Here is a 27,645-nt window from a genome sequence, read left to right on the forward strand (position 1 = left end):
ACCAAAAAATACTTGCGCGCAGCCCACAAACCCAATCTTTTTTCCGTATGATATAGGTACAATAATAATATTATAATAATAATCGTGTGTAAGCGCGCGCACACTGCACGCACCACGTCACGGGGCGCGTGCGCGCACACGTTACGAATTTACGATTACCCGGCGAAAACGATCGGCAAGGGGGGGGGGGGGGTGGGAAGGGAAATTCCCTCGCCGAACTGTCGAAGTGGTAATGCAGTTCAACGACTGCGTGAGGCTGGCGGCTGACCCGGCGCCGAGCATACAAACCGTGACTAGGATAATGCATTTTTATCGACCCGCCCGCGGCTGCCGGACCGCTTGGATTTATTTCCCGTGCCCAGTAAGTCTGACGGGATCGAAACCGCCATGTCACCGTTCTGTCCTTGTCAATACGACCGACTTGCAACCTTAGTAATATAAATGACATAACGTTCGATAAGATGCAGTCTTTCGGTTTGGCCTACACGTTCTCATACGCGAAGTACCTGATGTGTAAATCGCAGGAACTTGAAATGAATTATCAAAAAATGGACCGTTTATTTTACTGCCTTATAAATTATATTGTGATTTCGTGGACAACTGTAACACCTAAAAAAACAATAGTACCTACAAGTCGTAGTAATCGTACAATAATTCGATTGCTGCCAATTCTATTATGAAATATCACTGTAATAATATCATCCTTCTTTTTGGATTCTAATTGTTGGTGAAAGTAAATCATACATGATATCTCATTTTCCTATACAAAACGTAAAAATTTTAAAAATTACCTTTCTTAAGTATCGTCTGTAGACTCCACACATTTACCATTGAATTATGTATTTTATAAAATCGTTAAAATTATTACATTTGTTAAGATTATTGCTTATTTTAAGACTTATAAAAATGTTTAATAGAATAATTAATAGCAATAATAAAATTAGTTTATAGTGTAACTACTGTAACTATATGATTATACATTTATACATAATGCGTTGTCATTAATTACTCATAATTTTTACTACTTGAAAATGTTTTTCCAGACACAAAAAAAAACTTTGTAAAACAAATACATTTTATCTCCGTTCAGAATTTATAAATTATAAATTATTATTAATATGCGAATTATATAACCCAATATTGAGTTAAATAAAAAATAATTATTTATAATCTCGGTGATGTTAATTCTCAGTTTGATTAAGAATTTAGATATAATGTTAAGTGGTCATAACAATATACTCTAGTATTCAGATTACATGCTTAGATTAATAAAATACATAATTTTTCTTAATAATTCATAATTGTCAATATGTAAATGTGTTGACTCTAAAAATGTGTTTCAATGAAAGAGGACTGGGTGAGGGGTCGTCACGGTCACGACCAACGACCCCTAACTATCGTTCATCACTCCTGCCAGCCATGCTGGCGTGACTCTTGTGACTCAATGATTAATTTATGTTAGGTATACATGTATAATGTTTTATTTTAAAAGTGAGAGGGCGATTAAAATTTATAATTATTAGTTATTGGTATAAAGTTAAAAGTTGATTAATATAGGAAATTTTAATATTACTATAACTTTATGAAAATGAAAATGTATTAATTTCAATTAAACCAATCATAAAGTTATGTATAAGCGATTACCAGTTCGAGAATGTACAGTACTAATATGGGCAGCGAATTATAAGCGCCATTTTAAACTTTTTCTTGGAGTTGTTGAAAAAAATTATGGCAAAAGCCTACCATAACTTTTGATTTACGGTTTACCTTTAATAATTTTGTTATATCTTACAAGATTTTACACCATATTTTGTTAATATACTGTCATTATTATCAGACGTGTCCAGAAAAAGGATTTTGTATTCTCCTATACACCCATGACCCATCTACAACAAAATTAATTATAATACATAATATTAAATAATAAATAAATAAGAAATTACGTGTTTGCATAAATAACCACTATTTGATGATATCACAAAATAAGATTATATTAAGAGGATTTCAGCTCAATACAATATTTTGATTTCTCTCTTACCTACGCTCCACGTATTAAGTTTGCGTCAGCTTAGCAAGTCTTATTGTTGCTTAACTTTAATATTAGAGTGAATTGACCAATTATAAATTATTATAATCCATATTATCTATGTTTACAGATTGGCTTAACGCTTAATTATGAATCACATGTAATATTTGTCTGTAATAAATTTTAATATTTTACATACTTATAATTTGTGACACTGTCTTTTTTATTATACAAATTCAAATATTTAAAAAAGTTGATAATTTTTAATGATGGTCATTTTCCTCTTATATTAAAATTAAAAATTAATAAAAATTCGAAGGCACCCATCTATTTAGTATTTTTTCATATATTTGTGGCTAAAGCACAAGATTTGCTTTACTGAACGCCCCCCTTTTTAAACTACATTTAATCAATGTACGAAAATTCACTTTAAATAAATTTTTTAATATGTGTAGTAATGTATAGAAATAACCAAATAGTAAATAAGAATAAAGTATTTGTTTTAATACGAATATAAAAAAATAATAACATTAAAAATACACTAAAATTTTTTTCATATTTATGAATTATTATAATCGTGTGCGTAATTAAAATCTTTGGCATTTTTATAGCTAAATTGTTAAAACTTTAAAGTACCTATGAAGTAAATAATCAAAAATTTTTAATATTAAATAAAGGCAATTAATTATATTAGGTATTACTGGTATTAGATAATTACTTAGATGTAATTCATAAGTAATTATATACAAATTATATCATAATATACCTAATAAACTGTTTAATGCATTAATTGATAGAGTAAAGTATTATTATTTATTATATTATAAATAAAACAAATACATTTTATCATGTTCTATATCTAAATATAGTACATACCAGAAAACAATGTATAGTGTAGCACAACCAAAAATTTTCTGAAAGTTAGTTTTTAATGTGTATTAATATTATAATTTTAATTAATAGCAAATAATATGTATCACTAAGCAATAATTTATATGAATATCTACTCAAGGTCTCAATTGTGGTCCAGATCCAGGATGTGTCAATGCTATATAGTAAAAATTAATATACTGATACCGAGTATCTAATATAATATATCTATAATTTATTGTAATAAAATTTTCAAGTTTATAAAACTAAATATTAACACAATGGCATAAAATAAAAAAATTGAAACTTTATATGAATAAACTACTGAATCTACATAATAAATAAATCTATCAGTAAAATGAATATTTTTTCATTGGTTGATAAAATTATTACCTATTATATCTTTATTCTTAATTAAAATACTGAGATATAATAAAAACTAATAAAACATTATGTTCATTGTGAATATCAAAAAACACAAAAAGTACTTAATTCATAATAAGAAAATTAATTTTAATAAGTAGATGTGTTCTACTATTTTATCTATACTACTAAAATTTAGATTTGACAAAAGCAGCATATTAAATTACATTTGTAGTTAATAGGTTTAAGTGCTAAAAATGGCATCATTAAAATAAGCATTATAGTTAATTTTAATACAGTAAAGTAAAATAAATGTTTTTTTTTTTTTATATATAAATATAATAAGATGTGTACAATATTAATTAATAACAGGTTTTGCTAAATAAAATATTGATAAATTAAAATATAAGGCAAGTGGTGATTTTTAAACATTAATAAAATATTACATAATCATATAATCATGATCTTGGTATCAGTTATTTTTTTTTTTTAAATTAAATAAAATATAATTTGTATAATATGTTACCATAATAATGTATGATTTTATGAGATGTGTGTGGCATATATAAGGTAAAATTACTCATCAATAAATCATCATTGAAATTTTTTTTATCATTTAATCATTTGTAGAGTAGTGTATACAATTTTTATATTTGAAAGTGTTTCACCATCTTTAAAACACTTTTTTTGTTCTGCTTTTTTTTACAAATTGAATGATTGTGTAATTATATAATACAGTTAAAAAATGAAGATAAAATAAAATATTTTGAATGCATGACCCTGAAGTTAATTTGTGTTTTTCACTCTAATTAAGACTTAATACTAGACTTATTTTTGAAAACTTTAATTTTTTTTTTGAATTGTGCCTTTTCCCCCTATTTTGAGTTTAAATTTTAATTGAATTAAATAACATTTTTTAAAGAACTTTAATTTTTAAACTTTTTTCTGTCTTAAATATTGATACGTTGAGAATGAGTTAAATTTTTGATTTATGCATGTTCTATTTATCTTATTTTTTAATTATTATAAAAACTTCTATGTTAGTTTTGATGGATTTAAAAAAAAAAAAAAATTAGGTATAGTGTTGTAAGTATAACATTTTACGGAAAAACACAATACATTGTATAATTTAAGTTCAAAATTTAGAATTAAAGATATTCATACATTTTTAGAAATATATTGTATTTTAAATATGAAATTAAAAATTTGAATAATAATTAAAATAAAAAAAATAAAATCTATAATATAATAATTATATAATACAGGAGTTATATATATACTTTTTTAAAGATAAATATTGTCCAGTAATTACATTTATATTGTATTATATGACAATTTTTAATAAATAAGTTTTTTAAGACACTGTGACTAAGATAATACACACTTATTACATAAATCTAAGTATAAAAATATAATTTGAGTTGTATAATAAGAGTATAAAAATTTCTTATTAACAATAATTGTTTATGTATAACAATTAAATATTGACTAGAATGAAAATATGTGAAATTAGAGTATTTTATAATAAATAATAATATAGTTTATAAAAAGGAATTAATTATGTGATGGACTTAATATTGGTTGGCAAGCTAAAAGCATTCTCTGCCGTGCTCTTTTGAAACTAGCCATTACATTGTTAACACTTTTTACTAGCGCTTGAGCAGATACAATATTATTTGGATTAATATTATTAGTATTTTCAATGTTTGTACAACTCTGCATTATATTACTTAGTGTAATATTCAGTGTACCACTATGCTCTGTTTCCATTCCAAATTTACTTAACAATTTTTCCTACAACATACATAAATATATTAAAATTAGTCAAGTGAATGGCATTTAATATTATAATTTACATTGAAATTGGCAGGAATGTTTATATAATTAGGTTCAGCCAATTTTACTGTTCCACCAATAAAATATCTACGTAAATTGTCAACACAATTTCTAGATTTTGGTAACCATGCCTCTAATTCAATATTATTTTTATAAGACATTGGAGTAGAAAATTTTGGAATTTGATATGATGCATATCCTTCAACTCGTTCCTTGTTCCACGAATCAATTGAATAGATAATAAATGTTATAAATGCAGAGTTAATAGGTTGATCTAAAGAATAACATAAATACAATTTAAATAACTATCTAATAAATTATACACAATTTTACCTTTAGGCTGATCAATTGCTTTTGGTAATATTATTGTAACATTAAATAGATATGAAAATATAGATGTCATATTATTATTTCGTCGACATGTATGAGTAGTTCCACTAAGTGAATTGGTATTTGCACATTTCCACTCTATTAAACATAATTTATGTAACTTGATTATAAAATAGATATATAAAAAATAACTAAGTATAAAGATTTTTCACATAATTTTATATTAATTGAATGTTAAATTAATAGTATTAATCCTCGGGTAGTGTAAAATGTTTAAATTTATTGATAAAAGTACAATTTTAGTGAGTTTGAAAATTTACCTGATGGAAGATCAATAAAATAACGAATAAATAAATTGTCATATTCAAATCCACTTGCAGAAGTTATTTCTGCAAATATTTCTATTGTATCAGTCTCTGGTATATAAAATTCATAGTTATCCAATTTGAGTAAATGAAACTATGATAAATAAAATTTAAATATTTGTTTTATAAATTTCATTATATATTATATTTAATAATAATTTACATTTACACTATCAGTCATCAGTTCTAAAGATTCATTTGATAGATTTTCTATCCAAAATCGGTACTCAAAACATGAATCTTTCACTGTACTGATTGGAAGTATATATCCTGAACAGTCTTTAGTAGTAAAATCAGGAAATATTGTCATAATATGACTGTTTGGATTCCAATACAATGATGCTATCACAAGATTATTTTCTTCATCTTCTATACTAAAATAATTAAAAAAAAATCAACAACTCTTCATTCATCAGTTAACAAGAATACAAAACTCAGAAAATGAAAACCCCTAGTCCTGGATTAAAGCATTGATTTTCTGTTTTCATCTAACATACAAAAAAAAAATAATGAATATTTAGATCTATACTATTTCTAATGTACAGATTTATTTAGTGAGATATACTTTTCTATATTTCTTGTTTTATCCTCCTTAATCTTAAGTCATTTAAATATATTTGGAAAAGCCAATCTCATGAAGTAAGTATTACAACAAATTGAAATTTGTTTTAAGAGTTAACCTAACATTCATTAGATAATGTTAGTATGTAAGAAATAAAACATCAACATTTTTGTATGCAATAAACAAAAGCAGAAAATCACTGTTCCTTATCTTTTTAAATGTTTTTTCTATTTAACATGTAAATTATTCATTGACAATTTAATGTTATTTTATATAATTCTTTTACCCATTATTTCCAAGATCAAGAAGAACATGCATTATTTGATTGAAATATGGTAATCTATTTTGTAATTTTGAAATTTCAGATGGTGAATTATCAATAACATTTTTTGTAAAAAAATATGCATTTTTTTTATAATCTTTCATCAAGCCCATTTTCTTAAACGATTCTGTAAGTGTATTATCATGACACATAACATCATGTAAAATTGTACGACCATTCTAAAATGATAAAAGTTTGAATTATTATTTTATGCATACCGTTTTATCTTAAAACTTATAACCTTACATGTTGTTGATTAAATTTGGTTTTCAAATGGCTATCTAAAAGTTTTCCTTCAATTGATGATGACGTTTCTTCTAAATCATTTTGATCTTGTGGTTCATCTAATGTTTTTTCCATCCAATGAAATACTTTTTCAATTCTTTTTGTATACTTTTTTTCAATTTCAGTATTTTTATGGTGAAATGAAGTACGAGATATTTCTAAGCATATTCTGAATATAAAATAAAAAAGAATGTTAATGATATTTTACTAATATAGTTTAGTTTTAAATTAAACTTAAATATAACTTGAATTATAATTAAAGTTTTTGATGTTGATTTGATAATATAAGAATTTTAACTTAATAAAACTAGATGGACATTATTAGATGTACAGTATAAGTATCAATAGAACTAGATTACCTGAATTTAAAATGTTCTACCGAGCCTTCACATCTATAGCTACCTACATCATAATCTATATCATCTTTATTAGACATTTTTCTTTCAATTTAAGTCTTAATAAAATCAATATTTTGAGATAATATAATACATTTGTATGATGAAGTAATACATTAGTATTCTTTTAATTACAATAGTCAATATGTTTTAACATGATTTAAGGTTTTTAAGGATTAAATTGAACATGATATTCAATAAATAAAATTAATAGGTATTGTTGAATATTTAACTTTTTTACTACAAGGCAGTTGGCACAATTCCATAAAATACAATATACAAATTTTAAATATTTATTATTTGAATAATTTGATTAATGTTCAATGATAAATGATAATTATGTAATATATTTATATTTATTGATTGCTAATAAGTTTTAATTATTAATTTTACAAAATAACACTTCATAATCAATAACCGTATCACAGATACGTTATATTATAATCTAAATAAATGATAATATTTTAGTTCTATATCTAAAGTGTGACCACGGCTTTAGATCCTATCTAAAGCCGTGAGTGTGACATACAACCACTACAACCCATTGAGAAACTCTGTGGTTCAAGTGTACAACCGTGTTTAAAAAAGGTAAGTATTAATTTTGGTACATGGTAATGGTAACAACCACGCTAAATTTAGTAAAGAACATTTATAACTTCTTTGATATAAACATTTTTTACAAAGTATTAACGTTTCGCGCATGCGTATTTATATATAATTTCGTGTAGTGTGTACTCGGAAGGACGCTTGATCGACGATCGTCTTTACTCCGCCATCTTGTTACTTTTTATTTGTAATTACGCATTTGCGTCGTGTGAGTTAATGCCAATTGGCAATATTTTATTTATTTTGCGTTTGGTAAATTTGAGTTATATTGTTCGTAATTTGTTTTATTGTCCACTGCCATTTTTAAAGGTTTGTTTTTATTATTTTATGGATTAATCTTTTTAAATAACATTTGTTTTTGTACTTCTTTGCCATGTGTTTTTTAACAATTAGGCACCTGGCACACCGTTGCAGTCGGTACCTCCAGTAAAGTTACGTATTTTATATTAAAATAAAGCATTTGCATTTAGGTATTCAAAATATCATATTTCCATGTTTAACAAAAACATCCTTCACATATTATTTATACGATAGATGTTTTGTTTTGTTTCTCGACAGTTTTTTTTAAAATATTAGTGCACATGAACGTTGCATTTATCCTTATAACTTATATGAATATTTTAAATTTTTTAACAGCTTTAAGTAATGTGTATTAAGAATATATCTATCTTATTTTTATTAAGCAGGTTTTTAGTAATAATTTTCTATTCATTTATCGATAGATTATTTAGGTACTTAATAAACATAAAATTAAAGATTATTTTGTTTCAAATATTTTTTTTTAAATGGTACATATTTTATATTATTGTTTTAAACAACTTGTGTATTACTATTCATTGAAGGGATTTACTTCAATAGTTAAGCAAAAAATGATCATTGTCCTTTACCATTTTGTTAGTTATACTTCAGTTGAAAGAAAATTAAGCCAAATTAAAAAAAAAAGTCATTAAGAATACCTACTGTTTTTTAATACTCAATTTAATTTTTATTATGAAGCATCTAAGTGCTTTTATATTTTATTTTATTAAATGCCTACCTACTTATTATAAAATAGGTGACATTTTTTATTGATTTATGTATTGAGTTAGTTCTTTAGGCTTATTTTTTTTAAATATGTTTTATGTAACAGTACGATTTATTTATTATGGTAATTTAATAAATTATGATTTATGCTTTTGACTGGTTCAAATAAAAAATATGTTTACTTTTATTTTTGTTAGCATAAAAATATTAGTTTTTATTTTTCTGTACTCTAGTGTTTTTTAAGGTCATACATTAAAATCAAAATTAAAATGTTAAATTTGAAATTAAAATTAAAGATAAAATCATATAGTAAATTAAAGTACACTTGATTTACCTTTTATGTGAAATTAAATTTTATATTTTCTAATTATTTAATATTTTAGCTTATGTTATTAATTTATTTAGAAATTAGGATTATTATAAATCATAATTAATATTTCTATTATATCAAGTAGCTACAGTTCTAATTTAGTCTCTAAATTGGTTACAGTGTGACATTTGTGATTTTTTTGGTAATAATTTATAGTCATTTCGTTTCTGTTAATCTTTTTTTAGAATTTCAAATTCCACAATAAAAATTTTATTATAATAATATTTTCATTTATTTATGTAGTTTGTAATATATGGTGATTGTTAACAGGAGCTAGGTAAGCCTGTCTAGCTATAGAACTTCTAAGAATTTGGTGACTTACCTAAAGAGGTCAACATGAGTAATGGTACTAGAGTGTTTGTCGGCGGCTTGTCTCATCGTGTTCGTGAGAGGGATCTCGAGAGGTTTTTCCAGAAAATTGGCAGAGTCAAGGATATTGCTATGAAAAATGGATATGCTTTTGTGGTAAGTGTACATTTAAAAAAAAAAAAAATTTCCAGGATAAGGAGTGATACAATAATATATGCTGGTATTTTCCATATTATATATTTGCTTTATGTAATGTATGAAAGGGATAAAGAAAGTTTTCAGATGATTTCGATGTTGTAGAAATATTGCTTAAAAATGGCTATAAATTTATTATAATATGTAATATTTAGTGTTTAGTATATGTTAAATATTAAAAAAAATATCAATGCTAAATAGGTTATGTAGTAATATTAAATATTATGTTCTTACATTTATCTTTTATGCATACAAAATATATTTTCAGGAATTTGATGACTATCGCGATGCTGACGATGCAGTATATGAATTGAATGGACGTGAACTCAATGGCGAAAGGTATAATTTTTTATCATTATATTTTATAATTGTAATCTTATAAATTTGTTTTTGTGGCATATTATATAAATATTGACTTTACTGTTAAATTATAATGCAGAGTTGATAAATTTATGAGAATAAAAATCATCTTATATTTATGAATTTAAAATTTTAACAATCAGTATATTTTATTTAGAGTTTCTGTTGAACGAGCTCGTGGAACCCCAAGAGGCAGTGATGTTTGGCGTGGTTCAGGACGTGGCGGTGATTTGCCACCACCTCCGCCAAGGCGACCTCGTCGTGATGCTAGGTGTGTATAAAATAATTAAATTAAAGATTTGGTAGAGCGAATATTAGACTAGTTATAAAAAGAGAGGAAGATTTTTAGAACTTAAGAGGTGTATGATAGAATACTTTTTGACCTACTCTATACTTAGTTGGATTATAATTTAAGTAGATTTATCTACTTGGATTTAAAAATATTTCCCACTATTCTTGAATATTGATTTATTGATACTATTTGTATTAACATAAATTTATTTATCTATTGATATTTGCTCAAAATTACTTTTATAATGTTGATTAATTAATATGATTGTATTATTTTAAGGGATGACAGAAATGATAGGTATGGTCCACCAACAAGAACAAATTATAGATTAATTGTCGAAAATTTGTCAAGTCGTGTTAGCTGGCAGGTAAGAAATAATTTAAATGCTAATTTATAATATTTAATTACTATTTTATTTAGATTTGTTTCCATTTGTTATTTTAAAATAATATTTTTGTTTTGCCATTTGATAATTTTGGATATTTATCTTACTTATTTGAATGTCTTCTGAACTTTTTTTTCACATATGGTTTGTTTTTGTGAGGTGCTGATAAACGTTCAATCAATAATATTATCTGAGGAAAGAGCCTACAATTCTATTAAGGTTTAACATCTTTGTAATAAATTGCTCTGCTATCTAAAAGAAATCATAAAATTATTTTGCCGTTCACTTTATTACCCAAATATAACAAGAACACTAATTAATACTAGTAATTTATTATGTATGTTATATACTAATATTTATTTTTAGTACAATAAAGTGGATGGTAGTTTAAGTCTGTTTTGAGAAAACAACTTATTTTTAATCATAATAAAAAAAAAAAAAAAATACAAAATATAAAATACAAACAAAAAAAAAAAAATATGAAAAAATATGTAATATTATTTTTCTAAAGAGCCACCACAATGTGTTGGGTTCGATCGATGTCCATACCAATGACATTAAACGCTTGATCGTTGGCCGATAACATAAGAGTGGCACTATGAGGCACATAGGCCAATACCACAAAAGATCACAGTACAATATCACACATTCCATTCCGGGCCTAGGATGATCGGCCTAACCACAAAAGGTGTTCCCAACCATACAAGCCGATCAGCTGCCCAATTTGGTTAACCCCCCATTCATGTCGCCCCACACATGGTCCGAGACCGAGTCGCTTTTCAATACCATTCCATGTGTTTAAGAGGTATGTATTTAAATAATAACATAAACAATGTTTGGTATTTGTTAGGCTTTTAAAATAAATTTTTAAACAATATTATTTTGAAAATAAAAAACAAATTAATAACAAGTTAAGGATCTAGAAGATGCAGTATCGAAAAAGCAATTCTGTATCAGTCATCAAAACAACAAGGCCACACGATCATCAAAAGCACTAAAATCAAAATCAACGTAACCCATTATGTGTAAAATATCTTCGGTTCACTAACAGCAAATGAGCACTTCCCATCATTTATTCATTTTCAAGTGAAGTCTTCCAAAAATAATCCCATTTTAAAATTGATAAATCATACTTGGCGTAGCATTATTAATTTAGTAATAAGAATATAATTTATATTTGTAAATGTATTTATATATAAATATATAATCCTCAATATTTTCTCATTACTATTAATTTGTTTGAAAAAATAGGACTTAAAGGATTTCATGCGCCAAGCTGGGGAAGTTACTTATGCTGATGCGCATAAACAACGCAAAAATGAAGGGTAAATATTTGAATATAAGTATCAAATTTTATATTAATGTTTATTCTTTTTCATGAAGTGTTGTTGAATTTGCATCCTATTCGGATCTCAAAACTGCACTGGACAAGTTAGATGATACAGAATTGAATGGACGTCGCATAAGACTCTTAGAAGACAGAAGTAGTAGTCGCGGTCGTGGTGGTGGCAGACGCACTCGTAGTCCTTCAAGTTCTCGTTCTCGTTCAAGATCCAGGTCTCGTTCTCGTCGGCGTGTACGCTCTCGTTCAAGGTTTTTAAATGCTAATATTAGTAATTTATTTAGACATAATTTTATATATCATAATTATTTTTAATTAGAAGTAGATCACGCAGCCATTCCAAGTCAAAGTCTGAGTCTCGTTCGAAATCTCCTTACAAGTATGTTTATTTATAACTATAATAAATTAAATTTTATTCTAATTTTTTAAATATTAAATTTGAACTTTATTTTTTCTATCGTGTATTTTATTATTAAGTTAACGATACACATGACGTATAATGTTTATATTAAGTTTTGTTTGAATTTTTTATTAAAAATGTTGACCTTAAATGAATCTTAATCATTACTTATATTTTATGTTGAAATTTAGATCACCAGCTCATTCCAAATCACGTTCCCGTTCAGGATCTATAGATAAAAAGAGGTCTCAATCACGCTCACAATCAATATCAAATAAACGTATTAAGTAAGTATTTTACAGATAATTTACACATTGAAAACGTATGTAACTCAAAATATTATTTGTTATCAAGGGCACTCATAGAAAAATTCTCAAGGGGAGGGGGGCAAAATTTTAATCATGTCCATGAGATAGGAAAGGGTTTTTTAAATTTAACATTATACTATTATATATTTATTAACTGAAAGATAATAAAATAATAATTATTTAACTAATTAACCTATAAGTAATTGATTGAATGTTCATTTGATTAATAATATACATTTATTAAAATATTAATTTACAAATAAAAATTGTAAATTTCTTTTTTTAACACCAATTATATTTATTACTTGTTCTATGTATTTTTTCGTTTTATCATCAATTTTTTCTCTATGTACGTTTATCATGCATAATTCATCAAGTCTATCTCCACTCATTGTAGATCTTGTGTAAACAATTTTTCAACATTTTCTAAGGGAGACGTGTCCCTCCCTTGCCCCCCATATGGGCGCCTTTTATTTATTTTTATTTTTGGATGAATATGATATGAAAGAAAGCAACTGAAATAACATTTTTAGCTAGATACTCTATAGATAGAACATATTACTTATTTTAAATATATTAGTTACAATTTAAAATATTATGCAATAATCAATATATTATGTCATTTGATAAATAGTTGAAATACATGATTAATTAAAACACGACAGTAAGATTTTTTTTAGAAAATTTGCTATCATTCTATTCTGTATTATTATATTTTATGAATATATTTTTTTTAAATTTAAAATTTATATTTAAGAGTTTTAATTTAATTTGCCTATAAATACAATTTTAATTTATTTATGTGAATGTACTTAAAACTATTTTTATTCTAGGCGAGATTCTCGTTCTCCTGATGAAAAATCACGCTCACCATCGAGAGAGAAAAATGGTGATGCCAGTCCACAGTCAGGAGACGATTAAAGATACATATTGAATCCTGTATTATTTTTTTTTTTTTTATATTTAACAATTCAATCTTTTTCTATCCAGTTAACTTAATGTACACTTAATCTAACCATTTGACTAGGTCATATTTATGTTCAATGCCGTAGAGATAAACCAATTATCGATTTTACAGAACATTTTGTATTGTAAAACTTAAGATAACATTTGAAGAAACGTTCATGAATGTTGTTTGACAAAAAATCTATGTTCATTTGCAAAAAAAAAAATGAATAGAAAATTGTATGGTATTCTTTATTTCTTCTGTATAAGTTCTAAAGTAATCACTTATTTTATTTGTATGTGTGTAAGATGATTATATACTTATATTTAAGACAAATGTGTTTTATGTTGATTATAATAATTATTGGTATTCCCTTCCATTACACTGATAAGATTATATATTTTAATCTTACCTTCCTTCCCGTTCATCAATAATTATTCCTCAAGGTGGGGTCAGTTTAAAAACTTGTTTTTAATGAATACGCAGAAGTATAAAACCAGTTATTGAGTTAATGAGCGAATAACAAGGTTCATCTTGCCGAGTGTTTATGAAATATTTTAGTACTCATTTTATTCAGTTGAACTTATGCATATTTACCTGTGTTTAATATTTTGAATTTATACAAACCTTTGGATACAATGAAAGGCAAGTGCATTACATTAACTCGAAATTATTTATTCAATTTTTAAGAATTATTAATTTTGATTTTAGATTATTTTTTTTTTATCATTTATTTGTCCATGTCTGTAGTAGCACTTGCTGCTACTACTAGATCTCAAACGAATGCTAGTGCAAAAGACAAATTAACTCTAAAAGTGTCAGATAACAATGTACCAGATTTTCATGAATTTAATTGGAGATTATGCAAAGTACTGAAACATAATAGTAATTTTCATGATAATCAAATCAATTTTTTAATCAATAGGCTTTGCATGATGTCGAGAAGAGCAATGCAGTTGTATCTTCTATAAGTGTTAAGTTGGTGCTGTTGATGTTATATGAAGGAGCTCTAGGGAATACAGCTAAACAGATAGAACAAGTTGTTGGAATAAATGGTCGTAAACAAAGTATAAGAGAACGTTATTCTCAAAAATTGCAATCATTACAAGTAAATTATTGATTTAACGTAATTATTACATCTTAATATAATTTATAGTCTTCAATGTACAAATTACATATTTTTTATTTGGGAATTGGAAGAGTATCAATGTTTCATTATTATTAATCAGGTGTATAATTAAATATTTAAATGTATAATTATATTAAATACGATACTACTTAAGTCCAATCAAAACAATGTTATACTGCAGGTAGGTGAGGTTAGTGAGGGATTCGAAAACAATATTCTGTATTCTACTCGTTAAGTCTTGAGATTGATTTGTTTTTTAAACTATTTTATTTATAAGTATTAACATTTATACGATTAACGATATTCTGTATAAAGCAGGGCTCCCCTATATCTGTTTTCTCCTTCTCCGTTTATAAATAATAGAATTCTAAGGTAGGTAACAATTTAACCTGTTGTTTGTTTTAAGTTATTTTACAATGTTTTAATTTTGAAGTGAGGTAAAAACGTCCCAATTTAACTATACTCGTAACATATTTCAAAATTAAAATATTAACAAACACTTGCAACAAACCATCGAATATGTTGTCACTTGTAAATTTTATAATATATCAACTCATTTTCATATTAAAATTAATAGGACTAAATGAGAAGTAAGAATTGCTGTTTGTAAATTAGTTATGTTAGTAGTGAACAACTCATGCGAGTGAGACAGTCCCTGGTCTCTTAAGAGTTATAGATTATCTTTTTATAGAAAAAGTAGTCGGATGAGATAGAAATAAAATTTTTTAAAAAAAACGTGATAGGACTGAGGTTAAAGATATAGGATTTCTTTAGAATTTTTTTTATATTATATTATTTGCATTTTGACATAATGTTTTAAATTGTGACTTAGGTGCCAACGGTGTCATCAACTATAATTATTGTAAATGTGTGATTCTATTTCTAAAATTTCAGTATTTTTAAGACAAGCAAATTACAAGGTTAATATTATTAGGATTATTAAAGTTTGTGTTTTAAACAATGGAAAAACCTGTTTTAATCATAATATAAACCTGTTCTAAGCATACATCTTAACTCTGGTTTTTATAATAATTTAAATATTGGAAAAATTATTTATTAGAATTTGTTCCATCAGTTTGAATATCAGTGTTTTTAACTTGTGTTTTTTTTTATAAAAAAAAATATTACGTTTAATAAAATATAAACACTGACCAATTAACAATTATAATATTATTATCAACACCTTTTTTAGATATTCATAATTTAATTGTTGGACAGACAAATATAATATATATCTTAGAATATTATAATATCAGTTCTGTAATTAACTTTAATATTATATATATTTAGGTAACAATTGCTATTTACATCATTTTAAAATATCTTCGGACCTAGGGGCTAAGATCATACAATATTTTTATTATTGTCAACAGTTCTTTGTGAAGTACCTATTTATAAAATTATTCAAAAGTATAATTTCGATATTTATGGTTTCATAATTATTATGTTTATATAACATAAGTTAAAGAGGACGTTGTACTCGCATGTGTTGTCTCCGTCTTACACACGTACGACATGGTAAATTCTCGTTCATCAATTTTAATAGTGTATTAATGTGCTTTTAGTTTTAATATTGGAGTGAATTGATCTATTATCAAAATTTTAAGTAAGAACTAAGAACATTATTTGTGTTTTCTCAATGATTTTTCACGATATTCAAATTTTTTAAGTGAATTATGAGCATTTTCAAATATTTATATTTTTCATACTCGTAACTCACTTAAAAAATTAGAATATCGTAAAAAACCAACGTGAGAACACAAATAATGTTTTTACCTAAAATTTTGATATTAGGTCAATTCACTCTAATATCAAAACTAAAAGCACACTATTAAACTTGGTGAACGAGAATTTTCCATGTCGTACGTGTATATCTATTAAGTTGAAAATTTGGGCCACTTGGTGAACTATATAAGTACTCGTGACTCGTGAGTCGTGAGATGTTTTTTTGTGAACTGAGTTTAGAACATATTTTTGAATTCATAGTTTTGGTCTTAAATTATAAATAAAATCGATAAATTATTACAGTGGCGGATTGTGATTTATACAAAAAGTTAATAAGATACCAATGTTAGATAGTAAAAAAGTATTAATTTTGTTTTAGGTACCTATATACCCAAAATAATATACCTACTATTATCTAAATTTAATTATTTTAAGTTTTTTACCACAGTAAATTAAAAATAAATTATTATTGACTTATTATGTATGAAACATAAATACAAAATCTTAAAGTAGGTAATTATAATTTATTATTTAAGTTATACAATTATTACAAAAAATTAGTTACTAATGACGACTAATAGCTATTTGATTTCAACAATATTATTTTATTTTATTTTTCATTGTTGATATAGTAGTTATTAGTCGACTTGAGTCTTGAGAGAGCACAGTGGCGGCAATTAATGACTGATAGGTATACGATGGTCGGATGGTGTGTTATCGTTTTGACAATTGACCCGACATCGTGGCTATATAAAAGTAGGTCTGATCCCGATGCAACTTTAAATGTGCTTCGAAAGTCCGTGTATTATTAATCGACTTGCCGACGTATATATTTAATATTTTTACTGGCGTCCGAAACATAAAAATAAATGTGTACTCTGCAAATTATTTAATCTTTAATAGACACACTTTTCAACACGAAAAGTTGCAAAATTGTTTTTAATACAAACTATGTGTATAATAACCAATTATAATTTACTATAGAAATCCAATAATTTTTTAGGTGGTTCATGTGCTCCTATGCTCGTGAACCACCGTGAACTAACTTAGCACAAGCCGCTACTGTATTATTATATTGTACCATTTTGTACCAATAACAAAAATTATTTATTATTTTATCGAGTATGTACCTATCAATTAATGAATAGTTTAAATTTAAAAAGAAACTATCACACTTATTTGTTATTATTTTACGATTAATGATTATAAATACTATAATAGATGCACTAAGATTGAACAATAGAACGAGATTTTAAACGAAAGTTTAGGTCCTGTACTCAAATTAAAAATTAAAATATTTAATTTCCCATTCATAAAACTATATCTTAACAATATATAATCAATTTTTTTCCAACATTGAAAATTTTTTAAATCTTGAATTAGATAGACTCTTAAAATTAATTATTAATAAAGATTTTAGTAATTTAATTAGTATAATATAGTAATAATTATAAAAGTAATTTAAATTTAAATTAAAATGTAAATTTGTGATGCCTAGGTACTCAAAAATATAAACACTTTAACTTAAAAGTATTTATATTTTAATTATATGGGAAGAATACAGCTACCAGGCACTAGGGTATTTACTCGTCTCTTAGTTCGATAATTTCGATACAAAATCTATAGTTTCCTCCTACGTATATTTTTTAATGTTTCTCTATAGTTTATTTTTACATTGGAAAAAAAGGAAACTTATGGGAAATATTGAATAAAAATGTATGTACAATGTATCATTAAATTAGGTTATATATAATTATTAGAATATTAATTATTTTAATATTCTTTTTTACTATACTCTACTCGTTTAGACTGTTTTTACAATCTATTAAAATGTTACATGAGATTAGAATGATTAGAGTTGATTAAAACGGAAGAATGTTAGGATCAGATTTCTATAGGTTATGCATTTTTTTGGAATAAAACTTATAAGAATATAAAAAAATTCAACACGTATGAGATCATAAACCCCAAATTCTTAAAAATTTGTGTGTGTATGTGCGGGGAGGAGAGGGTAAACCCAAAATATTTTTTTTTAGAAAGGTTAAAAATATAATACTATTGTTCATATTTATATAATATATAATATATATATATGATTAGGTTGATGTACATAATTCACATAATATTATATGTAGTTGTTATAGCATACTTATTATATTTAATGTAGTACAATTATTATTCTCAATTACTCTATATTATAATAATATAGTGTAGTAGATATTGATATCGGTATATAACATAACCAGATGAATTAATATTAGTCCTTGATAGAAAATATTATATATAAATAATCATTATTCAATGAATATTTGTTAAAAAATAATGATTTATTTAAAATTTAAGCATACTAGTTTACCTGTATACATTTTATGTAATGCAATTTAAATAAAATATTTTTCAATAGGTACTGTTAACATTTCTGGGGTTTCTTTATGTTTATGCAGAACCTATACAAATTAATGATACACAAAGACAAAATAATAAAATTTACTTTTAAATTAATAATTATAATAATAAAAATATTAAAAAATTGTTTATTTTTTTTATTCACATTTATCAAATCAAGATAAACTAAAGTAAAAAAAAAAGTTTTAAAGAAAAAATTATAACATTGTTTTTTAATTTATGTTCATTTTTAATTTTTACTTTTTATTAATTTATATTATTGTTTTCTTTACAATTTTAATGTTATATTTAGAGTCATGGAAAAGATGATTATGAGCTGGATATTGGTACTAAATTGTTTATGGATATATCAGTTCAACCAAAATCTGATTTTATAGAACTTATATCTAGGTGGTATAATTCAAGTTTTGAGATCGTTGATTTTAGTAAACCTGTAAATGCTGTGAATTCAATAAATCGGTGGGCAGAAAACCTTACTCATGGACGTATTCAACAACTAATATCTGAAAGTTTGTATTTAAATATAATAAGATAAATGTTTTATGAGATTCAATATAAAAATAAAAACATTATATTTATTTTAGCTGAAACTAAAGAAAGTACTGTTCTACTTTTATTGAATGCTATATATTTTAAAGGATATTGGACAACTCCATTTAATAAAGATCTTACTAAAAATGGTGTGTTTTATTTAAACTCAAAAACTACTATTGATGTTCCATTAATGACTACTTACAACTATTTTAAATTATCTACCATAGAATCACTCAATGCACGATTAATTAGTTTACCATATCAGGTAAAATATTTGAGTATTTTACAGTAATAACTTACATACTTAAACATTACATTTTTAGGGAAACAAATTTGTTATGTATATAATATTGCCAGATGTAATTGACGGTTTAGATAATTTAATTAATAAAATTAATCCATCATTACTGGGAGATTCAATAAAAAATATGAAGATGTTTTCCACAAAACTTGTGTTACCAAAATTTAATTTTGAATATACATCAATTCTTGGACCATTATTACAAAAGGTTTGACTTTTTTTTTAAAACAGTATATTTTTTATTCTAATTCTAATGATTAGAAAGATATGGTAACTAAAGTACCTGTATAATTATCAAATTAAAATAATGATATTTTATATTTGTATTTATACAAGTAATTTAGTAACTTTCATAGTAGTAACTAATAATGAGATACTAAACTTAAGTAAATTATTTATTTGTAATAATTAATAGTTAGGTATTACCGATATGTTTGGACCAAATGCAAATTTAACAAATTTAGGAAATGATAGTCTATTTGGTAGTCTTATTGTGTCGAATATACTTCAAAAAGCTGGACTTGAAGTAAATGAACAAGGAAGTACTGCTCATGCTGCTACTGGTTTGTTTTAATTCATTTTTACACAGTTATATGTATAAAAATACAATTAATATTTTTTAAATTTTATTATAGAAGTTGATTTGGATCACCGTTTTGGGGTATCTATCGAAGCTTATTTTGAAGTTGATAGACCGTTTTTATTCATGATTGAAGATATTACAATGGATACCATAGTATTTGTTGGACAAGTTATGAATCCACTTTCACAAGGCTTGCCTGTAGTTTCTATCCCAATTGTTAATACTCCAACTCTAATGAAACGTAAATTTATAATTTTAAATCATAAAATTAATAAATTATAATTGTTTTACTTATTTAGAAGAGATCAAACCCTTTAAAAATATTTTAGTTGTAAAATTGAGTATAGTAAAAACATTTTTTTATGATATTATATTTTTCAATTATATAATTTTAATAGGACTCATATTTAAATTCATTTGCTAGAAACAAATATTATTTTTATTAGATAAATTTTAGGCAATATTTTTTACAGCTGAGAATAATTAGTTTGGTTTATAAGTAAATTTTCCAACTACCACCAGATTTAAAAATGCAAAATAGATAATAATATGTATTATATATTATAGCTGTAGGGGATACTGAATTGAAAATGAATTTTGAACAAAATGTTGACTTTCAGCGGTTTAGTTATTTTGACAAAGAACTATTTCAAGTAAGAATTTTTTTTTGAGAATATTTAACTATTTAAAACTATATGTTTTATATATATTATTTATAATCTGTATTTTTGACAAATCATAATTATTGTTTTATTAATTTTCATAGGAACTTAGCTCTAATCAACCTGACACAAATTTTGTAATTTCTCCTGTTAGTATTAAAAGTATGTTAACATTATTATCAGAAGGTGCTCATGGAGATACTTTGAATCAATTAAATAGTGTTTTACGTTTACCAACTGACCAATCAACATTTCATAATGTATTACGCTTAAATCAATTGTCTATAGAAAGTAGTATAATTGATTTAGTAGTTGTTAACAACATATTTGTTAAGAATAAGAACAGTATATCTAATTATTTTAAAGAGATAGCAGAAGATTTTTACTCTGCTAATATAAGTGAGATTAATCTTCTTAATATTGAAGCATCAATTAAAATGATTAATAAACAAATTTCTGATGCTACACGAGGACATGTAAACAGTATAATTTCTAAAGGTGAGTGTTTTTTTTATGTATTTAAATTTTAAGTGTTTAAACATTCAAAACATTTGTATTACTTAGATATAATGTATAGTGTATATTTTAAAAACTACAACATTGTTTCTTAGTTATTATAGATTTTAAATTTTTGTATTCTGAGTAGAATAATGGACATATTAATTTTACAATAATATGAGTTTTTTAATTTATTTTTATATCTGAAGCTTAGGTGTAACTAGGTGAGCTTGGCTTGATTTGATATCCACTCTAAATATAATATTAGATAATAAGTCACAAAAATGGTTTTTTTTAATAAACCATAAAATTGACTAAGAATGAGTATGCTGCAAGACATTTTCTTAAATTTAGCAAATGTTTTGATAAAATGTACCATTTAAGGAGTACCTATACTGTGTCAATTTTTTTACAAATGAAATTTAACCATTTAAAAAAAAAAAAATTTATACTGAATTAATGCTTATAAATAAAAATATGATTCTTAAGTTTATTTAAAAATTAAAAATTCTAAAAAAAAAATTTAAATTTTAAAATTTAAAATTATTTGATTTTGAATGAATACATTATTGAAGGAAAATAGGGTGATATCTAAAGATATTATTTATTATATCCATTATAGTGACCTATTTGACGACGAGGTTCACTCAAAGCTATACACATACTCTAGAATAGAACGTTTACTTACTTGATAATTTTATTTTTTTATTTATTCATTGTTCAAAATAATATTGTTATATTTAATTAATGTTTCAGATGATTTTGATGGAAACACTGAACTTTTATTGGCAAATGTTTTATATTTCAAAGGAGATTGGTTAGTGGAATTTAATGAGAGTAGCACAAAAAAGGAGTGTTTTTACATAAAACCTAATATGTGTACTGAAGTCAGTATGATGAATTTACAAAACCAAATAAGATATGGATATATATCAGATATTAATGCTCAAGTTGTTGAACTACTTTATAAGGTAAGTAAATATTACAAATAAGTAATACATAATATAACTTTATTTTGAAAATATTTATTTAAATGTTTCACAGGAAATCAAATTTATTATAGTTTACTTAAACAATATAAATTATAGTATTTTTTGAAAAAGGCAAATCATTAAATAATCTCAAAAACATAATCTATTATTTTTTTTTACAAGGATGTTTTTTATTTTTTTTTTTAAAGTTGTATTAAATGTTTTCATACCTACTTATTAATTTTCTTAAAAAATAATTAATTTTATTGTTTTAAAATTTTAGATAATTAATATATATATATATAACTATATAAGGGACTTCAATGGTCCCTTAAGCTATATATGATGATGATAATGAATATATATATATATATATTATATATTTAATGGTTTAATGCTACATGCCTATAAACAATGCTACTCTGACATGTACTTGGTTCATCAAAGACTTTATTTTTAATCTCTCACCTCATTTATATGTGTAATAACATGGACTTTTCATAGAGTCTGTGGTAATAATACTAATTATTTCAGAAACATTGGTTTTTGTACTTTAATGAATTAAATAATTATTGTATAATAATATTACTGAGGTGGTTTTCTAATATTTATCTCTGATAACAATTCACTTTAAATATATTATTGTCGCATTATTTATCTAAATTTTAAATGATTCAAATATTCAACAATTTGGCACTATCCTGTTTAATATTTTAGGGTCAAATTATGTCAAAAAACTCATAAGCTTATTGTGAAATGAATAGTTTGATCTATAACTACATTCTACCATTGATGATAGCTTATTTTATAATCAACGATTCTACATAGTTTAAATTTAAAGACATAATAAGTTGGTTTATCTAAAAAAAGGGTCTAGAATGGTTTTAAAAATTATTGGGGAATTAAAATTTCTAAACACATTTTATATAATATAGTTATAAATACTTTTAATTACATAGATATTTACTATAAAGGTAAATTTAAAATTGCTAGGTGTCTATAGGTACCAGGTATTACTTCATTGTGTTTTTTTTTATTTTAAATTTATTTTATAGGATACAAATTTTTGTATGATTGTATTATTGCCAGATGAAAATACTACATTTTTACAGTTATTGAAAGATTTACAACATAATCCTTTTTCTAAAATATTGAATTCACTTTATCAAAGAACTGTTAATTTGTACTTGCCACGATTCACAATTAATTACTCTACAAAGCTATCATCTACGCTTAAAAAGGTATGGGTAAAAATATACAGATATTATTTATTAAGTTGGAATGTTAAACTGAAGCTGAGCATTCATTTGATCATATTATTTGCACATTTTATATTCAATGCTGTAAGTTTATAATAATATTTATAATTAATTATATATTTAGGTTGGATTAACTTCATTATTTAATAGTAATGCAAATCTATCATCAATATTTAATCCGGCAAAACAAGTATTTGTGAAGGATGTAACTCATAAAGTAACGATGGAAGTCAATGAAAAAGGCTCTAAAGCTAGCGCAGTTACAGGTATCTATATAAATATATAATATTTGTCTTATTTATGTTGTATTAAACACATATTACATCAGCGCTTGAGACAAGACTTATAGAATTTTCATATTTTTTCTGGAGCTTGAAATAATATCTGAGTAAGCAACAAATTAATTTCATACTAAAATGAGTTTTATTTTGCATATTTCAGAGTTGTTTGCATATTATTGCTATTTTTTTTTTTTAAATAATTTTGTTGTTTTTGACTAAATTGGGAAATTTTCATTAAAATCTTTTTTTTTTATGATCATGTTTAGAAAAATGCTCTTTTGAACCCTTATGTGGTTTCTAATTTATATGCCATGTGGTTAAATTATTTTTAAGTATTTTTATGTGCAATTTATTAGAAAAAATTATATTGGTGTTCATAGGTGTAGTAGGAGGGGTTGGGGCCTTAGCCCACAGTTCAGAAAATAGCCCTCCAAAATTCAGATGAAACCCTCCATGAATTAGTACATGTCTACCCCTAAGAGGGTTACAGCCTTCCCTTTTTTAAAAAAAAATTGATCATCCTACGCTTATGTTGGTGTTGATTCTACATAGGTACCGAAAGATGATATCATGTGTGTTACTTTCTTTATTTGATGCAGCGCCTTACATAGTAATATCAGCTAAATCACTTAAATGATCCATATTACATGAATATCACTTGTTCTACACACATTTGAAATTAGCAGAAAAGTTAGAGACTAGAGTGCAATATAAATTCGTTGATAATTTTATACTATCTAGTATAATATAACTTTGAACAAAGTTTTAAGTCATGTTAATTTTTTCAAATCTGAAGCCCAATATATTATATGTTTGCCTCCAGGATTAGTTACTCTTACTCGTTGGGGTACACTAATAAAGTCAAGAACTCATATTTTTTGCATATTTTTTAAGCAGACTATTGTGCTTATTTAATTGTTTTATAGTGCTATAAGTCTCTGATTATGAGTGATTATTTTGGATAAAAATATAACTTATCGAGGATAAAAATAAATCCTGATATCTATCATTGTATTATGTGACGATACTAATAATTTTAAGTGATGGGAAAAATTTTTATGGTTGAATCATATATCATGGATGGAGTCATACCCAACTTGTCTGTAAAAGCAATTTGATGCACATATGAATGACAATGTAGTCTGATTGTGACATGCCATTTACACATGTGTGCTCTAATTATACGTCATCTACGTGTGTTAATAATAACTTATTACAAATAAGTATTTAGTGTTTCAATTTATCAAGATATGAGGGTCTCTATCCATACTATATGTATTATCTAAGGTTTTATGTAAATCACCTCAAAAGAAAGTTAGGTTAGGTTTAGATTTAAAAATAATTATTTTACTTACATTAAGGCTATTAATGGGGAGTTATATTTTGTGCTTATAATAATGTTATTAAGTTAAATTAAAATTTTAAGACATAGCGGACGAGGGGGGTGAGGCTTTTCTCAAGTCTTTGAGCTCTGAATAAATTCATATCCTTCCAAGTCAAAATTCTAAATATCTACGTCACTGGTTTAAATAATTTTATCCTGTCCATATATTATGTTTTTTTTAGTTTATAGCATGTTGTACTAATACTAGATGTCTATAATTCGTAGCTTATCAAGCGTTAATTTATGTATTTATTTTGCAGTTGTTTCTGTTATACCTCTGAGTAACATACCACAATCACCACCTGTGTCATTCACTGTAAATCGGCCTTTTATTTTTTACATTTTTAACCGTGCTACTAAAAGTATACTATTCAGTGGCCAAGTACATGATGTAAATAGTAATATTTTTACTTAATGATTCAAACCTCATCATTTGGATGTGACGCGGACAAAGTATTATGATGTACAATGTACCTCATCTTTACCAAATTAAATCGATAACCATCATCTAAAGATTATTGTGACATTATTTTTATAGTAATTAATTTCAGTTTTAGTTTCATTCAGGATATAGAAATATTTTTAATTAATTTGTATTAAAAATAAAATAAAAATAAATCTAAGTTTTAAAAATAAAAATAATTTATAATGTGTATATAGTAATTTTTATTTCCATTCCATATGATGTCAAACCGCTTGCCGAACAATATTATAAGCTTTCGTTTAAAATTTATCGATGAATTAAAAAAAAATATATTATGAGCAATTATTTCAGTATCTAAGTAAGCCAGAATATTTATTTACGCATATATTAAATGCGAAGATAGAGAGGTAGATTTGAACGAATTCTCGATCAATATTTTCATAAAACCTAATTTAGTATATAGGTATGCTGATGGTATACACTGACATATAGTTATAATATGCGTGTAACTGTGTGTCTGTGTAAGTATAAGTAACTATTAGCAACCTCACAAAAAACAAACTCATATAACTCCATAACAAGTGCCGTCTTAATTCAAATGGTCAATTGTGAACAAATAAATACTTACACGCACTTTTTTTTTGAAGAAACTTATAGTATAATTTTTTTTTTTCAATAAACATAAGTTATGTATTTTTTTTTTTAAGTATAATTTAAAAGTTTATGTGTATAGGTACTAAAAATTATTTTTAATAAAAAAATGTACATGGTAATTATTTGTGATATACAAATTTTAAATGAATAATTGAATCGAATTAGTCCTTGGTTCAAAATGTTCTTATCTTTAAACATTATTTGCATAACATTATTCAAAAGATACGCCAAGTTGATGACCATATCAGTTATCTTTCAAATTTTTTTTTTTTCATTTCATTAGTCATGAAAATTCATTAAATCATTGAATAGTAGATAAATCTAAGTACAATTTATTTTTCTATTTGAAAATAATTATAAAATTATTTATTGTTAGATTGTGTACGATATAAGCAGTGGCGTGGCGAAGTGAAATATTTTATCGGGCAATTCATTTTTTGAATAACCTACCACCCCTTAATTCTTACACAGTACCCGCTACCCATGACCCATGTGCCATACTATATACAACAAAAAAGTACCTTTATTAAATCAATATAAATTACTTTATTTTACAAACGGCTGAAACCTGGATATTTCCGAGTTTATGATTCTAAAAATAGATTATATCGCAATAATATAATATTCTCAAGATGCTTATGCCGGAATGCCTATGCCGATGCCCTCATAGTCACTAGCATAATACTATAATTTCTTATTTTAATTTATTGCTTATTCGTAGAATGTACACTGTAGTATAATGTATTAATGTGTAATTAATAATATGTAGGTATACTATTAGATAGCTTTTCTTAGCATAATTATAACTATTGAAGTTATTATTCTTATTAAATAACAAATTAATTCAGATGATGTAGTCAGGTAGTCTTGTATAATAATATTTCTTACTAAATCCAGTACCCACCAACCCAGCACCCACCCCTTAAAAATGATCGGGCATCTGC

The 27,645-nt window shown here is 24.9% G+C and overlaps 3 protein-coding genes across 4 annotated transcripts; 2 read left to right on the plus strand and 1 right to left on the minus strand.

Annotated features, from left to right (window-relative positions):
* Positions 1–4,751: 4,751 nt before the first annotated feature.
* On the minus strand, positions 4,752–7,604 carry LOC112593757 (Meckel syndrome type 1 protein). 2 transcript variants are annotated; one of them, XM_025338302.1, is made up of 8 exons: positions 7,319–7,604; positions 6,921–7,128; positions 6,639–6,853; positions 5,960–6,164; positions 5,746–5,884; positions 5,429–5,563; positions 5,116–5,369; positions 4,752–5,053 (listed from the first exon to the last, which is right to left on the minus strand). In XM_025338302.1, exons 1-8 carry the CDS (start codon positions 7,393–7,395, stop codon positions 4,814–4,816), a joined length of 1,473 nt encoding a protein of 490 aa, XP_025194087.1. In that variant the 5' UTR covers positions 7,396–7,604; the 3' UTR covers positions 4,752–4,813. The 2 variants fall into 2 exon arrangements, with proteins under 2 accessions (XP_025194087.1, XP_025194077.1); XM_025338292.1 differs by having other exon boundaries at positions 5,954–6,164; positions 7,319–7,601.
* Positions 7,605–8,096: 492 nt separating this feature from the next.
* LOC112594758 (serine-arginine protein 55) lies at positions 8,097–14,090 on the plus strand. Its single transcript, XM_025339727.1, has 10 exons — positions 8,097–8,269; positions 9,624–9,818; positions 10,126–10,196; positions 10,375–10,488; positions 10,789–10,876; positions 12,146–12,219; positions 12,278–12,487; positions 12,556–12,615; positions 12,828–12,923; positions 13,778–14,090. Exons 2-10 carry the CDS (start codon positions 9,690–9,692, stop codon positions 13,863–13,865), a joined length of 930 nt encoding a protein of 309 aa, XP_025195512.1. The 5' UTR covers positions 8,097–8,269; positions 9,624–9,689; the 3' UTR covers positions 13,866–14,090.
* Positions 14,091–14,387: 297 nt separating this feature from the next.
* LOC112593078 lies at positions 14,388–26,262 on the plus strand. The gene is made up of 14 exons (XM_025337332.1): positions 14,388–14,535; positions 14,602–14,759; positions 14,816–14,998; positions 19,443–19,659; positions 19,735–19,949; positions 20,008–20,193; positions 20,401–20,548; positions 20,621–20,809; positions 21,136–21,221; positions 21,335–21,728; positions 22,485–22,699; positions 23,755–23,940; positions 24,083–24,224; positions 25,884–26,262. Exons 1-14 carry the CDS (start codon positions 14,529–14,531, stop codon positions 26,036–26,038), a joined length of 2,481 nt encoding a protein of 826 aa, XP_025193117.1. The 5' UTR covers positions 14,388–14,528; the 3' UTR covers positions 26,039–26,262.
* The last annotated feature ends 1,383 nt before the right edge of the window (positions 26,263–27,645 follow it).

Source organism: Melanaphis sacchari, unplaced genomic scaffold (assembly GCF_002803265.2).
Source record: "Melanaphis sacchari strain LSU unplaced genomic scaffold, SCAv2.0 Contig0_pilon_pilon, whole genome shotgun sequence".
NCBI classification, from domain to species: Eukaryota; Metazoa; Arthropoda; class Insecta; order Hemiptera; family Aphididae; genus Melanaphis; species Melanaphis sacchari.